The sequence below is a fragment of the Narcine bancroftii genome, chromosome 7 (assembly GCF_036971445.1).
Source record: "Narcine bancroftii isolate sNarBan1 chromosome 7, sNarBan1.hap1, whole genome shotgun sequence".
In the NCBI taxonomy this organism is placed as follows: domain Eukaryota; kingdom Metazoa; phylum Chordata; class Chondrichthyes; order Torpediniformes; family Narcinidae; genus Narcine; species Narcine bancroftii.
This window is the reverse complement of record NC_091475.1, coordinates 41,347,901-41,365,457: the sequence shown is the minus strand read 5'-3', so window position 1 is coordinate 41,365,457 and position 17,557 is coordinate 41,347,901. Positions and strand designations below refer to the sequence as shown.

General features: G+C 40.2%; 1 protein-coding gene across 30 annotated transcripts in view; it reads left to right on the top strand.

Annotated features, from left to right (window-relative positions):
- Positions 1 to 17,557, top strand: part of LOC138738811 (rho GTPase-activating protein 6-like) — a 564,699-nt gene that overhangs the window by 478,765 nt on the left and 68,377 nt on the right. For all 30 annotated transcript variants that reach the window (XM_069889798.1, XM_069889786.1, XM_069889795.1 and 27 more), the window contains 3 exons: positions 9,999 to 10,054; positions 15,508 to 15,658; positions 17,190 to 17,338. In XM_069889798.1, the coding sequence (XP_069745899.1) occupies positions 9,999 to 10,054; positions 15,508 to 15,658; positions 17,190 to 17,338 (356 nt within the window). The remainder of the gene's footprint in view (positions 1 to 9,998; positions 10,055 to 15,507; positions 15,659 to 17,189; positions 17,339 to 17,557) is intronic.

Genomic DNA, 17,557 nt, shown 5'->3' with positions numbered 1-17,557 from the left:
ATATTACTCCATATTCCTTCAATTTCTTATGTAATTCTTTTATTGATATTTCTGGTTCTGTTAAGTATACTATGATGTCATCTGCAAATAAACTGATTTTATACTCCTTCTCCTTTATTTTTATCCCTTTTATTTTATTTTCTGTTCTTTATCAGTTCTGCCAAGGGTTCTATTGCTAAAGCGAACAGTGAGGGAGATTATGGACATCCTTGCCTAGTTGATCTACTTAATTTAAATTGGTTCGATACATATCCATTTACTGTCACCTTTGCCAATGGTCCCTTATATAATACTTTAATCCAATTAATATGTTTCTGGTAGGTTGAACCTCTATAATACTTTAAATAAATAATTCCATTCTACCCTGTCAAAGGCTTTATCTGCGTCAAAAGCAACAGCCACTGTTGGTATCTTATTTCCTTGTACTGCATGGATTAAATTAATGAACTTACAGACATTGTCCGTTGTTCGTCTTTTCTTAAAAAATCCAGTTTGATCTTGTTTTACTATTTTTGGTACACAGTCGGCCAGTCTGTTTGCTAATAATTTTGCTATTATTTTATAATCTGAATTAAGTAGAGATATTGGTCTATATGATGCTGGTGTTAGTGGATCTTTCTGCGTCTTTGGTATTACTGTAATTATTGCTGTTTTACATGAATCTGGCAAGTTTTGTGTTTCTTCTATCTGGTTCATTACTTCCAGGAGAGGAGGAATTAATAACTCTTTAAATGTTTTATAGAATTCTATTGGGAGTCCATCCTCTCCAGGCGTTTTATTGTTTGGTAGCTTTTTTAATATATCTTGTATTTCTTTTATTTCAAATGGTTTTATCAATTTGTTTTGCTCCTCTTCTTGCAATTTTGGTGGTTCAATTTTATCTAAAAACTAATCTTATTTGTCTTCTTTCCCTTCGTTCTCAGTTCGGTATAATTTTTCATAGAATTCCTTAAAGTTTTCATTAATCTCTGTTGGGCTATCTGTAATTTGTTGTCCTTTTTACTTGATGCCAATACAGTTCTTGTAGCTTGTTCTGTTTTAAGTTGCCAGGCTAGTATTTTGTGCCTTTTTTCTCCTAGTTCATAATACTTCTGCTTTATTTTCATTATGTTCTTTTCCACCATATAAGTTTGTAATGTTTCGGTTTTTTTTGTCCGCCAATTCTCTTCTTTTTGTTATATCTTTCCTTGTTTCTAGTTCTTTTTCTGTACTTACTATCTCCCTTTCCAACTGTTTTATTTCCCGATTGTAGTCCTTTTTCATGTTAGTTACATAACTTATTATCTCTCCTCTAATGAAGGCTTTCATTGCATTCCATAATATAAATTTGTCTTTCACTGATTCCGTATTTATTTCAAAGTACATTTTAATTTGGCGTTCAATAAATTCTCTAAATTCCTGTCTTTTAAGTAGCATGGAGTTTAATATGTTCTTGGTGGGTTGTCTTCCAGTTCTATTACTAATAATAGGGGTGAGTGATCAGATAGCAATCTAGCTTCATATCAGTTTTCCTAACTCTCTCTTGAATATGGGCTGACAACAGGAACAGGTCAATCCTTGAGTATGTTTTATGCATACTCAATATGAATATTCCTTCTCCTTTGGGTGTTTCTTCCTCCATATATCCAAAAGTTGCATTTCCTGCATTGATTTAACCATAAATTTGGCTACTTTATTGTTTTTGCTAGTCTTTTGTCCAGTTTTATCCATCTTTGGGTCCAAATTAAGGTTAAAGTATCCTCCTATCAATATATTCCCCTGCGTATCTACAATCTTCAAAAAACTATCTTGCATAAACTTTTGATCCTTTTCATTAGGTGCATATATATTGACCAAATTCCAGAATTCTGAATATATCTGACATTTTATCATTACGTATCTCCCTGCTGGATCTATTATTTCCTCCTCTATTTTGATTGGTACATTTATATTGATTACTATAGCTACACCTCTGGCTTTTGAATTATATGATGCTGCCGTTACGTGCCCTACCCATTCTCTCCTTAATTTATTATGTTCCACTTCAGTTAGATGCGTTTCCTGCACAAATGCTATATCTATTTTTTCTTTTTTCAGGAAATTTAATAGCCTTTTTTGTTTAATTTGGTTATGTATTCCATTAATATTTATAGTCATATAGTTCAACATGGCCATCTTCTGTTTCTTCTGTTTACACATCATTTCCGCTTCCTCACCACCACCTTCCCTCTTTTCCCATTTTCATCTCTCAGTTTTCCCTTTTTGAACTCAATGTATGACAACATTTCTAAAACATAAAATACTTCAACAACTCCCACATCTAAAATTCCCTTAACCCTAAGTGTTCCCCCCCCAACCCCGAGTTGTCCCTTGCCGGGCGACCACAATTCTCCTCTCCATTTGGATTGCGAACCCGCTCGCAAGCGTCAACTGATTTCGCAGTGACTGTTATTCTCTCCCACCCAACCCCCTCCAGAAAAGACTTTTATCTTCACATTTAATAAAGCTCACCCTCTTTTTCTATTTTTATTCCCCCCCACTTACTTCCCTTTCTTTCCCTTCTTTAGTTCTTACTTATACATTATTTTTACATCTTTATATGTAGTTTGTCATTATTCTTCGTTCTTGCTATATCTCTTCATCTCTCTTTCTGTCCTGCAGGCATTCTACAAATTTTCGTGTTTTCTCTGGATCCAAGAACAGTCTGTTTTGCTCCTCCGAGATAAATATTTTAAGCACAGCTGGATATCTTAATATAAATTTATAGCCTTTTTTTCATAGGATCGATTTTGCTGTGTTAAACTCCTTCCTCTTCTTTAGGAGTTCAAAACTTATTTCTGGGTAAAAAAATATTTTTTGACCCTTGTATTCCAATGGTTTTTTGTCTTCTCTAATTTTATCTTGTCGTGTATCTCAGAAATTTTACTAAAACGGATCTTGGTTTTTCTTGTGGCTGTGGTTTCGTGGCTAGTGTTCTGTGTGTCCTTTCTATTTCCATTCCTTCCTGTATTTCTGGCATTCCCAGGACCTTTGGGGTCCATTCTTTCATAAATTCTTTCATATTTGTGCCTTCTTCATCTTCCTTTAGGCCCACCATCTTTATGTTGTTTTAGCTTCCATTTCTACAGCCATTTCACGTTCTTCCACATTTTCTAATCTTTTCCCTATTTCTGTCATAACCAGCTCTATTCTACTCACTTTTTCTTCTGTACTTTTCATTTTTCTTTTCATTTCACTAAATTCTAATGTCAACCATTCTTTTACTGCTCTCATTTGTTCTTGAAATTTTAAAAAATCTATATACTGTCCATCCATTTTACCTTCTATTCCTCTGTGCAGAGCTTGGTCTTCTTCCTCTTCTTCTGTGTGTGCACCTGTGTTTGTGTCTTCTACTTCTCTTCCTTGTATCTGTGTCTCTTCTGACTTTCTTGTTGAGCTGCTTGCCTCACCTTGCTGGGTGTTTTTTTGCATGGCTTCTTGCTGTTGGTCCTCTTCTGGGCTAGTTATCTGTTGGGCCTCCTGTTGCTGTTCTTCTTTCCTATCACTCCTTTTCCTGTCGCTTTCCTCTTCTTCCAGATGAGAGCCCTGCTGACAGGCATGTCTCAGCTGGTCGCGCTGTGTTAGTTCACTCCTCAGCTGGGCCCCCCTCCCGTTGGTGTTTTCTTTTTCCTTAGTGACGCACTGCTGTTTGGCTCAGAGAGCCATTTTTGCAGTCCAGGGGTCGTCGCCAACCTTAGGGAGCGGGCTCTTTTCTCCACGACGGCTCCCTGTTTCTTCATGCAGGTAAGGTCTTCTCCTTTCTCTTACGGAGTCTTTTCTTCTGTTTTTCCCGTTGTTTTTACTTTTTCCTTTTTGGGTGCCTTTTTCTTTCTTTTCTCCACAACTTTATCTTTTATTTGTTGTGTTTTCTGTTTCTTGAACTTTGTGTTTTCTTCACTTTATTTCTTCTTTTCTGGAGAGGGCTGGTATTCTCCTACTGGCCACTACTCCATCACATCAAAATTAAAGCTGGTTAAATTTTGTTTGGTTGAATATTAATTTGTTAGTGGTGAGAAGGAGTTAATAATTAAACAGTATAGCTACGGCAAGTTTGGATTGCCACCATCATTGTGTCAGTATATCGGAATAAGATAACAAGGATTCACATCTTTCAAGCTGAAGTTTAGGATGTAATGAATGAAAGTTGGAGCGATCGACATTTGGAAAAGGAAGAGAATCTATTGAGTGATTCAGAAAACTTGTTTCAAATAAGGAGGGGAGGTGAAGGTGACAGTGGGGGAGGGGGAAGGTGGGGAGGGTGAGTGGGGGTGGGGAAAGGGAGGGTGGGGAGGGCTCAAGCCCAAAACATCAGTTATGTATCTTTACCTTTGCTACATAAAGGACACTGTTTGACCTGCTAAGTTTCCCCAGCATTTTTTGTTTTTACTTCAACTGTGGTATGTACAGAATTTTGTGATTTATTTCTTTTTTTAAAGAAAGATAATAACCATTGAACCAAGGAATACTACAGCACAGAAACAGGCCCCTTCGGCCCTTCTAGTCTGTGCCAAATCATTTTTTTTTGCCTAGTCCTACTGATCTGCACCCAGTCCATAGCCATCTATACCTCTCCCATCCATGTACCTGTCCAAATTCTTCTTAAATGTTAAAATTGAACCTGCATTCCCCACTTCGGCTGCCAGCTTGTTCCACACTCCCACCATTCTCTGTGTGAAGATGTTCCCCCACCATGTTCCCTCCTCCTCCACTTCCCCCATGTTCTCTCCCTCTCCTCCTCCCCATGTTCTTTCCCCCTGCCCCGTTCTCTTCCTCCCTCCCCATTCTCTTCCTCCCCTCACCCGTTCTCTTCCTCCCCTCACCCGTTCTCTTCCTCCCCTCACCCGTTCTCTTCCTCCCCTCACCCGTTCTCTTCCTCCCCTCACCCGTTCTCTTCCTCCCCACATCCGTTCTCTTCCTCCCCTCACCCGTTCTCTTCCTCCCCTCACCTGTTCTCTTCCTCCCCTCACCCGTTCTCTTCCTCCCCTCACCCGTTCTCTTCCTCCCCTCACCCGTTCTCTTCCTCCCCTCACCCGTTCTCTTCCTCCCCTCACCCGTTCTCTTCCTCCCCTCCCCCGTTCTCTTCCACCCCTCCCCCCGTTCTCTCCCCCCACCCCACCTCTACATTCCTTCTTCTCTCCCAGTTCCTCCCCAAAGTTTTCCCCTTTAATTCTTAACCCATGTCCTTTGGTTTGTATCTCACCTACCTTCAATGTCTATCCCCCTCATAGTTTTAAATATCAAATCTCCCTTTATTCTTCTATGGTTGAGGGAATAAAGTCCTAATTTGTTTAACCTTTTCCTGTAATTCATTTCCTGAAGTCCAGACATCATCCTAGTAAATCATTTCTGTCCTCTTTCTATCTTATTGATGTTATTTCCTATCGTTAGGTGGCCAAAACTGCACACAATACTCCAAACCTGGTCTCACCAATGTCTTCTACAACTTTATCATAACATCCCAGCTCCTCTACTCAATATTTTGATTTATGAATGCCAATATGCCAAAACCCTGTCCACCTATGATGCCACTTTCAGGGAACTATGTATCTCTCCCTTCTTTGGCTTGGCTTCGCGGACGAAGATTTATGGAGGGGGTAAAAAAGTCCACGTCAGCTGCAGGCTCGTTTGTGGCTGACAAGTCCAATGCGGGACAGGCAGACACGATTGCAGCGGTTGCAAGGGAAAATTGGTTGGTTGGGGTTGGGTGTTGGGTTTTTCCTCCTTTGCCTTTTGTCAGTGAAGTGGGCTCTGCGGTCTTCTTCAAAGGAGGTTGCTGCCCGCCAAACTGTGAGGCGCCAAGATGCACGGTTTGAGGCGTTATCAGCCCACTGGCGGTGGTCAATGTGGCAGGCACCAAGAGATTTCTTTAGGCAGTCCTTGTACCTTTTCTTTGGTGCACCTCTGTCACGGTGGCCAGTGGAGAGCTCGCCATATAATACGATCTTGGGAAGGCGATGGTCCTCCATTCTGGAGACGTGACCCATCCAGCGCAGCTGGATCTTCAGCAGCGTGGACTCGATGCTGTCGACCTCTGCCATCTCGAGTACTTCGACGTTAGGGGTGTAAGCGCTCCAATGGATGTTGAGGATGGAGCGGAGACAACGCTGGTGGAAGCGTTCTAGGAGCCGTAGGTGGTGCCGGTAGAGGACCCATGATTCGGAGCCGAACAGGAGTGTGGGTATGACAACGGCTCTGTATACGCTTATCTTTGTGAGGTTTTTCAGTTGGTTGTTTTTCCAGACTCTTTTGTGTAGTCTTCCAAAGGCGCTATTTGCCTTGGCGAGTCTGTTGTCTATCTCATTGTCGATCCTTGCATCTGATGAAATGGTGCAGCTGAGATAGGTAAACTGGTTGCAACCAAGTTTCACTAATAATCACAAAGTCATAATTCCACATGCTAATCTACGCTTTAACCTCATCTGCCTTTCCTACAATACTCCTTGCATTGAAATAGATGCACCTGGAACATTTCCACCAGGTACAACCTGTTGCGTTCTCATGGTGCATGCAATTTTCACATCAACATTTCCTTCCTCCACTTCTCTGGCTCTCTTGTTCCCATTCTCCTACAAATCTAGTTTAAACCCACCAGAGCAGCACTCGCAAACCTTTCCACAAGGATGTTAGTTCCCATTCAGTTCAGATGCAAACCATCTTGTCAGAACAGGTCCTACATTCCCTGGAAGAGAGCCCAATGATCCAGAAACCTGAAGCCCTCCCTCCTGTATCATTGTTTCAGCCATGTTTTTCGCTGCATTATCCTCCTATTAGCATGTGGCACAGATAGCAATCCTAAGATCACTACCCTGGAGGTCCTGTCCTTCAATCTAGTGCCCAACTCCCTGCACTCTTCTTACAGGACCACCTCACCCTTTCTACCCATGTCATTGGTCCCTATATGGACCACAAAATCTGGCTGCTCATCCTCCCACCTGAGAATGCCATGTACTGGATCTGAGATATCACAGACCCTGGCACCAGAGAGGCCATGTACCATCCAGGATTCTTGATCACAGAATCTCTTATCTGTCCCCCTAACTATGGAATCCCCTATTACTGCAGCTCACCTTTTCCCCTCTTTTCCTTGTTAGCCACAGAACCAGACTGTGCCAGAGACCCAATTGCCATGGCTTGTCCCTGGTCGGTCGTTGCCACCCACCACCTCCACCCCCCCCCCCCCCCCCCACAACAGTACCCAAAAAGGTATACTTATTGTTGAGGGAAACAGCCACAGGAGTGCCTTGCACTGCTTGTCTGTTCCCTTTCCCTCTCCTATCACCCATCTATCTTCCTCCAGCCTCCTAGGTGTGATAGTGTCTCTCTAATTCCTGTCTGTCACCTTCCCTGTCTCCTGAATGATCCAAAGTTCATACAATACCAGCTCCAATACCTTAACTCATTTTGTCAGGAGCTGCAGCTGGATGCACTTCTCTCAGATGAAGTCTTCCTAGAAGACCCACATTCTGCAAGAGGAGCATTCCCTTGTCTTGGCTGTCATTCCTATTGTTTATGACTAGAGAAAAAAAAATATCTAAAACCTGCCCTTACCTGTGCCTACATGCTGAATCCATTTTATTCCTCAAATAGGGAGGCCATTTCTTACTTCAACTCCTGCTCCACCACTTTCGCGCCTATTCACTGAAGCCCCTTGAGCCAAAGCCTTTCCACTCTGACTCAGCCCATTCCATCAATGACCACTCTACTACACAGTCCCTCACTTTTACTTTTATACTGATGTTTGGGTCACCTATCCTCAATTGCCCTTCAACTGTTGAACTTGGTTGCCCAATTAACTGCTATCTGCTAAGTCTCTTCTTTTGTCTTGGATTTCAGTTCGATTGCCCAATCAACTGCTCTTCTGTCTTCAACTGTTGAACTCGATTGCCCAGTCAACCTAAAATTCTCCTTGTGGGTGGTGGACTTGTTGACATTTTAAAGTCAAATATAAATTTTAGAGGGTGAAGTCAACAGAAATTAATCAAATGAAGTCAATAAGTGAGATGTTGATCAATTATGATCAAATTGAATGGCAGAACATGTTCAAAGGGTGAATGAAAGCAATTTTTCCAATTTTTCTGGTATATGATGAAGAATTTGAAAGTACCTTCAGCTACTTGGCAAGTAAATTATCCTGTTCAACCCATTTCTGAAGTCCTCACTGTATTGGATGCCTTTGATCAGTCAATTCTGTTCACTGCACATTATATTTAGCAAAGACACCCTGCTGAACAGGAAAAGGGCTTTGAGGCTCTAAACTCAATTCTGTAATCCTTTATCACAGAAATAACTGCTTCCTAGTTAACCTCTCCAATACATACATTTGAACGTATATCTATCTTGCAACGTGAAAACAAATCCTTCCAACAAAACACCATATTTATCTGATTTGACTTGCAGCCATTTCACAAACATTGAAAAGAATTATTAACAGTCTGGTGTCGATATTCCTACCTGACAGTAACCTCCTCAGGTTTTGCCACAACTGCTCTACAAACCTTATCACTTCTAATTATTGATAGATGTAAGTGCTGAATAAAGACTGATAGAAGCTAGCACTGGCTCCAATGAACTATTGAACCAACTTAGAGAGAAGCATGCTGACAAAATTGAGGCCTATTTCTTGCATCTTCCTGTGAGATCAGAGCAATTATCTTCTGTTATAAGGAGGTGGGTTTTATGCAGACAAGTTTGGTCTACAGAGGGTTTGAACTTGATAATTTCTGGAAGTAAGTGTGCTAAGTAATGAAGACAAACAAAGTAAAGGCCAATGGTCTTCACAGCTATTAAAGAGGTTGTAGCCATCAATAGTTCAGCAGTAATGGTTATGTCAACATTGATATTACTGATCCAGTTCAAGCTGCAACTACAGTATGTGGTTTTCATACTATGAACTAAGTCTTTCTACCATCTCTAAGGCTTGAGCGAGATGTGCGATGGAATTGTTTCCATTCATTTGTATGAAGAACAATGAGGAAACTTGATTTCATCAAAAACAATTTGCTTTATTGATTCCATGGTGCCTAAAATCCAATAAGTCCTTGATATCATCCATTGAAGCTCTAAAATCTATAATCTATCAATTAATTTGCTGCAAAAGTATCTGCATTCTTTGCTTTCCATCAACTGAAGGACAAGGGAGTAATCTTGGTGAACACGAGAATTTGCGGATACCCCTTCAGTTTCCACACTTGACTCATTTCTGTGGCTATTTTTAACAGGATTCTGAAATTGCCTTAAGAATATCATTTGTGTTCAAGCAACCAGGAATTGGCATTAAATCCACTGCCTGCATTTTCCACCTTTCAAATTAAATCTAGGTATACAACATGAACAGGCCCTCTGGTTCATAAGGCCAGATACTCCAATTAACCTAGCAACCCTGTATGTTTTTGGAAGATGGGAGGAAACCAGTGCACCTAGAGGAAACCCACACAGACATGAGTAGAACGAATAAATTCCATACAGACAGCGCCTGTGCTGTAATACCATTGTGCTAACGGCTGCACTAACCATGCCATCCTCATTAAAATAAATTGGAATGGTGGCTGCAAATAACCAAGCAGTTTGAGCCTTTAAGGTTAAAAACATTCTATTTGTAAATGTCCAAACAAATTTGATCTATTTCAGCTGCCACTGAGAGTGTCTTCATCATTTATCAGTCTGATAAATGGTGAACCATTTTTAATAAACCTATATATCTGTTTATGTTTGTATTGTGATAAAGCTATGAATACACTGAACTCCAGGATCTTTCCTTCCACAACCTGTGGTGAGCTACCCATTGGTGTAAATAAGGTGCAATAAGATCAAAGGGAGTCAATGGGGATATCAGAGAAAATAAGTTGCTAAGAGCTACAATGGAAAACTCAAAGAAATGGGACTGATGGGATTGTTCTGCTGATGGCCACGATGGTCCAGATGGGCTGAATGACCATCTTATAAAATCTGTATAGACTAATTATTTATTGATATTGTTGCAGGTCTTCAAACAGTAGGAATATTCAGAGTCGGTAGCTCAAAGAAAAGAGTAAGACAGGTAAGACACAGCTACTTTCCTTTGCAGCTCATTAAGAAACATTTGAGAAGTTAATCAAGACATTTCCAACTTTCCATATACATGAACATTGTCAGCTGAAACAAAAAATTGATGGCTTACAAATCAGGTTATATTGTGCAATTTATTTCACAGCTTTGTAACTGAAGAGGGACTTATTCCAAGAGTGTAACAAAAGAAGCACCTTCTGCATTTTGGGTTCTGCATTCTGCATATCCAGAAATTGCACTGGCATCTCCTGGCCAGGTTGCACTTGCATGTCTAATGTAATTCCCTTGATGGATGTGCATAATGGATGTACCACTCAGGAGCCTTGCCAAAAAAATTAAACCACATTGTCCTGGGCCTGGGTTTTGTTGGGCATTTCCATTGGAGGACATCACCAAAGCGACGTCTCTCGTGTTCCTCTTATCCTCCAAACTGCCACATCCCAGCATCACATTTCTGTTTACCAAAAGACTGGAAATTCTAAGTTTTCAACCTTGAAGCTCCTCCTGACTGATATATTCCGAGTAATTTAAATAGGTGAATCTTTCTCTTCTTTGGCTTGGCTTCACGGATGAAGATTTATGGAGGGGTAATGTCCACGTCAGCTGCAGGCTCGTTTGTGGCTGACAAGTCCGATGCGGGACAGGCAGACATGGTTGCAGCGGTTGCAAGGGATAATTGGTTGGTTGGGGTTGGGTGTTGGGTTTTTCCTCCTTTGTCTTTTGACAGTGTGGTGGGCTCTGCGGTCTTCTTCAAAGGAGGTTGCTGCCCGCCGAACTGTGAGGCACCAAGATGCACGGTTTGAGGCGATATCAGCCCACTGGCGATGGTCAATGTGGCAGGCACCAAGAGCTTTCTTTAGGCAGTCCACTGATATTTCAATATTAAGAAGGCAAAATGTATCAAAATACAAATCCATATAATTCAAAGGTATCATCTGACTAGATATTTGTTGGTGTATAAAGGTGCAAATCAACTTTTCCAGTTTCCCTCGTCTAAAGGTCAAAAAGTCATACAGTATAGAAACAGGCCATTTGGCCCACCTTCTGTCTCCATTTATCCCATCTTTTAGCACTTGGCCCTGAGCCTTCAATCCCAAGGTCTTTCGAGTGCTTGTCAAGAACGTCTTAAATGCTGTCAGCAATTCTGCTTCCACCAGTGCGTTCTAAATATTCACCACTCTCTGGGTGAAAAACATTCTTCTCAGATCCTCTCTAAATCTCTTAACCTTGCCCTACCTCTGTGACCTCTACTTTTATTCACTTCTGATGAAGGAATAACTTTCCTTCAGTCTACCCCATGTATACTCCTCAGAATTTTGTATATCCCAGTCACATTCATCTTAACCTCCTTCACTGCAGAGAAAACAGACTCAGGCTTTCCATCCTCCTGACTAAAATGCTCCATCCTAAGCAATGTCTACTGAATCTCCTCTGCACCCTCTCCAGTACTATCATATCCTTCAGAATTGAATGCAGTTAGAACATAATTTTCCTGCTCTTCAATTTAATGCCCAGCCCAGACTAATAAAGGTGAGTTTCCCACATGCCACATTATCTACTTCAGCTGTGACTTTCAATGATCTTCAGATCTGCACAAGGTTCCTCTGCTCCTCAATATTCCTTAGGACCTTACACTTCAAGTCCTAACCTCATTAGTATTCCCAAATACATTACCTCATGCTTATCACTAATATCTCCATCTACCATTTCTCAACCCATTTCATCATGCTACAGCTGAAGACACTACACTCCACACTGTCTATAACTTCATCAATCTTAATATCATCTATGAATTTACTGATCATGCAACCTACATTCATGTATATATTGCAAACAGCAATGGTTTATGTACCAATTCATGTGGAACACCACTAGACACAGATATCCAGTCACAAAACCAATTTCCTACCAGCTTCCTCTGTCTCCTTAACATTTTGACTAATTTCCTCTGAGGGATATTGTTGACTGAAGTCCATGTAAACCACATTTACCGTACTGGCCTCGTCAATGCACTTTATTACCTCCTCAGAAATATTAGTAATACTGGTCAGACAAGATCTGCCCTTGTCAAAGCCATGCTGACTATCTCTGATTGATCCTGACCTTTCCGAGTGACCAGTAATGGTACCTCTCAGAATTTATTTCAGCAAATTCCCTTCAACTGATGTTAGGCTCACAAGTCTGTGGTTGCCAAATTTTTCCTGGCACTGATAGAGTTAGAAAGTTCTACAACATGGGAACAGCTGAATTTGTTCATGATGACCAAGCTAGTCCCATTTGGCTCATATCCCTTGAAACCATTCCCATGCATGCACCTGTCTAATTGACTTTCAAGCATTGTAACTGAGCCCACCTCTACCACTTCTTCTGGTAGCTTGTTCCATAATCACTCATGGACTTTTCTGGTATTTAGTGATTTCTGGAAGATTAATGGCGGAATTCCTGCAATTTTCTCTCTTGTTTGCTCAATAACCTTCAAACTTTAATGCACAGTATCTGCTAATTAAAAAGCCATGCTATTAATAATGTGAATGGGTTTTGTATTTACTCTCATGTTCCCTTTCCAGATGAAATATATCACTTGTCTTTACCCATGGAAAGAGTGAAGCAAAGCAAAATTCTTTGCCGCTGATGTCTACATTGTAGCTGTCATGCATCAGCTAATCCCATCTTCCATACCATGCCTTATTTCTTGTTTCTTCAGATATGGTGTTATATATTTTATCAACACCATTGCCCTCTCAAGTCAAATAAAAATGGTGTTAAGCTTGTAAATTTTGTAATTTTACTCTTTCATTCTTTGAGCTGCTTATTGATGAACAAGGTCCAAGATTCCAATCCTTTGCTTATGTATGTATTTTGTCCACTGAACTTTTTTTCTTTGGACATCCTCTGAAGGAATTCAAAGATTTCTCTTCTCTTTTCACCATATCTGATCTTAAAGGCAGAGGGATCTGGAAGTCCAGGTCCAAAGCTCTTTGAATGTGATCATGAAATAGATAGGGTGATAAGGAATGATATTCTTAGCGTCATTGGGTGAGACATTGAGTGTAAAAGTAAGGAAGTCATGTTGCAACTAAATAAAACTTTGGTTAGGCCACACTTGGCATACAGAGGGCAATTCTTGTCACCTCATTAAAGGAAGGATGTGCAGGCCTTGGACAGGGTACAAAATAGGATGTAGCCTGGTTTAGAGAGTATGAGTTATGGGGAGACATTGGACAATTGGCTTGTTTACTCTGGAACATGAGAGGCTGAGAGCAGAACTGATAGAAGTTTGTATAAAATCATGAGAACCATTGATAGCGTGGACAGTTAGAATCTTTTCCCCAGAGTAAAAGCACTAGAGGAGGGGGTAGTTAAAGAGAGATGGACCAGGAAAACATTTTACAAAGAGTAGGAGGAGCCTGGAGCAGGCTGCCTGGGGTAGTGGTGAAAACAGGTACAATAGTAGCATTTTAGAGGCTTCTAAATAGTCAGATGAGTATGAAGGGGATAGAGGGATATCTATCAAGTTTTTGTTTGATTTGGAAATCATGTTCAGTACAGACATGTGTGCTAAAGAATCTGTTCCATGTGGTATCATGAAAAGACTCCTTAATACTTGAATATTTTGTTTGAATTTTCATAATCTTCAGTCCTTGTAACATAAATTAATGTAAGAAATAATCAGTTAAGGATAACATTTACTCATCAGAGAAATTAACGTGAATTTTCATAATCTTCAGTCCTTGTAATATAAATTAATGTAAGAAATAATCAGTTAAGGATAACATTTACTCATCAGAGAAATTAATGTTTATGAAGTGTTTCTTTCTAGGGGTTTGGATATTGATTTTGTCAGTGTTTGAGTTCAAGATCTCTCAAATGATTTTAGTTTCTCAAATACCTGAAAACTGCTGAACACAGTCGATGTCTTTTAAAGTGGTACTTAAAAGGGTTGCTCTCCTTATAACTAACATTGTTGTAGTTTGTTTCTCCTTGATTTCTATTATTCTTTTATATTCCACAACATTAAAAATGCTTCCACTTTCATAAGATTCCAGTTAGAGAATGTTCCTGGTTGAGTAGAATGTGTTACTTGCATTTCTCCTGATGACGTAATAGAGTCAAGTCAGGAGCTTCTGCTTTGTGATCTCTTGAGATGAGGCAGCATACAGTGGTAGGAAATTATTTTGATTTTATAGTCCAAAAATCTATCACATTCAGCCTTGAATATACTCAGTGACCCAATGTTGAAGGCCCTTCCAATGTGCACATTCCAAGTATTCAGAGTGCTGTAGATTAGAAAATTGCAACTCAAAGGGGCAGAGGGTACTGGGGAATGGTGGCTCAGAGAGGAGATGTAGATGATGGGGTGAAGGTGGGAGTTGCAAGGGTGGAAGTTGGGGAATGTGGTATTAGGGATAGAGGTTGGTAGAAGGGGGACTTGGGAATCAACATTTACTTCAGTGCCATTGCAGCAACATTGTGATTTCTATAGGTCAACAAAACTTACCTTTTCACAAGTAAGTTTATTGAAAATAAATATCAAGAAAATAAATAATTTTATTAGCTCTTTCAATTCCCACTTGCAATAGAACAGCTACATTCGAAGAAAATAAATAATCACTCTGCTTTAGTTGTAATTTATTTTTTAATCCTATTTGAATTCTACAACAGTTCAATCTGTTCAACAAAGATTGCTGCTTTGTTTCTTTGTTCATCTCTGCCATCTAGCCTTTCTATTAGTTTTAGGTGAGGGTCCACCGACTAATCACACCAAAAATCAGACACGTTGAAAAATTTCTTGATTGTTATATCTTCACCGAAATTACTGGGATTGGGGAATAGTGATTTGTTCATGAAGAAGCTCTTTACAAAAACAAGTCTGAAACTCATGCTCCCAGCAGGCAAGCAAGCAACTTTTGTGCAATCTTTGTTTTGCAAAAATATAAGCCTCATTTTATTTGACTGTGATATGATGGATTTTAAAAAAAATCTCAATTGACTCTGGGTAATTATTTCAAGATAAATTGGAAGAAATGGAGAAAGAAAAACCAAATCAAGTTATTAAAAAGTAGAGCTCGGACCAACTTCAGGAAGTATCACTTCATGCACAGCGAGCAACAAACAAACTGGACATGCTCGTTGAGCAATGAAGGTAGCAGTCCCTGGTTGATGCCTGAACTGTATGGAATCTCTGAATGTCTGCTGTGGTATAGGCCGTCACGTTGTTTTTACTGCTTAATTATCAAGTGGGCGTTGATGATAGAATTCACCTTTGATGTGTCTGTAAAATGAATATGAATGGGCCTTATTTGTTATAAATGCAAGTTATTTAAGAAAGATCATTTTGTTATAGCTCATTGAAGCCTATTTAAGTAATGCCATAACTCTTACAATTCTTATTCCAATTAGATTTTTACACGTGACTGAATGTACCATGGTCCTCTTCTTTTACAGTTACGAGAGGAGTTTGATCGAGGAGCAGATGTTGTTCTTGATGAGGAGCACAGTGTTCATGATGTTGGGGCTTTGCTGAAAGAATTTTTGAGGGATATACCAGACCCTTTACTTACTAGAGAGCTTTACACAGCATTCATCAGTACACTTTGTAAGAAGTATTTATTTTTTAATTGGTCTTAACCCTTTCAGTGCTGTACATGTACTCATAAAACACATATTTAACATCATACTGCTGGGGACAAAAATAATATTGCTTTGTTACCTTAGATCATTTATCTCATTGAATCTGGCTGAACTTTAATAATGATCCATGTGTAGGTCAATGGGACAAGTCGGAATAAATAGTTTTCGCTGACTAGATGGGCCAAGGACATCTTTTTCTGTCGTTGTGTTCTATGGATCTATGAATCAGCCTCTCCTATGCCTAAAAATCTATAGATCTCTGCCAAGAATGTGTTCAATAACTCAAAATCCATGGCTGATCAGAGTAGGAAATGTCATCGATCCACAGTCCTTTCATTGAAGAAAGTTTGCCCCATCCCCAATCCAAAATGGCTGCTCCCAAAGCTGAGATTGAACCATGATTCTCTGACAGTTAACTCTAATTTTAGACACACCTTGGCATCAACCATGTTAAATTCTCAAAGAATTGTCTGTGATGAGAAGATCTTCTCAACCAGTCCTAGTCTGATATGATATTGATGAAGTCCAGGTTTTCTTCAAGTGGTAGTTTTAATTTCACAGTGTGAGATTTTTTCTCATTGGATGACATTTTTGTTGACACAGGCTAGATATCTGGTCAGACAGAGGGTGTCCAGAGTAGTTCATATAATTGGCTGGTAAAAGCAATGGGGTGGAGGGTCGCTGATATTGGATCTGGTTTGTGCCTTAGCAACAGAGTCTTTTTTTTTGTGCGGAGCTTGGGAACAAGAACAAGTGCTCCAGCACCTCATGGCCCATGAGAATTGGTATCACCCAATATGCTCTGAATTATACTGGGCTTTGTGAAAGCAGTTGAGTTCACAACCCTCCTGGAATTGGGTTGGACACCTTTCTGAGTTTGTGCTTGATCTTAGTAGATTCCAAGTATGAAGACAATACGGAGTACAATGGGATATTGATTGTAATTGGGCAAAATTTCAGTAGATGGAGTAAAATGTGGGAAAATGTTCAGTTATCCACTTTGTGAGGAAGATCAAGAAGTCAGAATATTGATTAAATGGAGAGGGTGTACAAAATACTGCTCTCCAGCAGGATCTGGGTTGACATGAAACATGAAGTTATCTGATGGCAATGTAAATTATTAAGAAGGGTTTTGTTGCAGGTCAATGATGTATAAAAGTAGAGAAGTCTCAGTACATACCTAGAGTATGTGTCACTCCTGCACCTATCCGCACTCCTGCACCGCCAACTGCAGGGGGAAACCCATTGTACCTGCAGAGACTGGTTCCACCTTCCTCCTGCCAATGACCAGCCTCACATAAAGGCTCACGCTGGCTCTTGGGCAGGAGCAGAACACACGGAGCCAGAAAGGATGCAGAACTTTGTGTGCAAGTTTTAAGCTAATTAGAGCCTGTAGTACAGCCTTTCGTTGTTTGTGCTTGTTTGTTCACACTTCAGCACGCCACAGACACAAGTTGACTTTAATGCTGGAACTCTCTCTGTTTTCATTCCCCTAGTGTTGGACCAGGATGAACAGCTCAGTGCCTTGCAACTTCTCATTTACCTACTTCCTCCATGTAATTGCGATACTCTCCACAGACTGGTGGAGTTTCTTGCCATGGTAACAAATCATGCTGAAGACTCCCTGGATAAAGATGGACAGGAGGTAGGAAGACATTGAATATAGTGGTTTTGGTATTTCAGTGGGCACATTGAGATGGCTGCACCATGCGAGTGCTGTCATTTAACTGACCCAGTCAATACATTATGTAAAAGCTCAATTTCCCCTTTTCTTTTGCTCCTACTTCCTTCTTTTTCTTCCCTTCTCTTGTGCTTTCAGTGCCTGGAACTAAAATGGGTGTGTATGTCCTTCAGGGTCACCCAG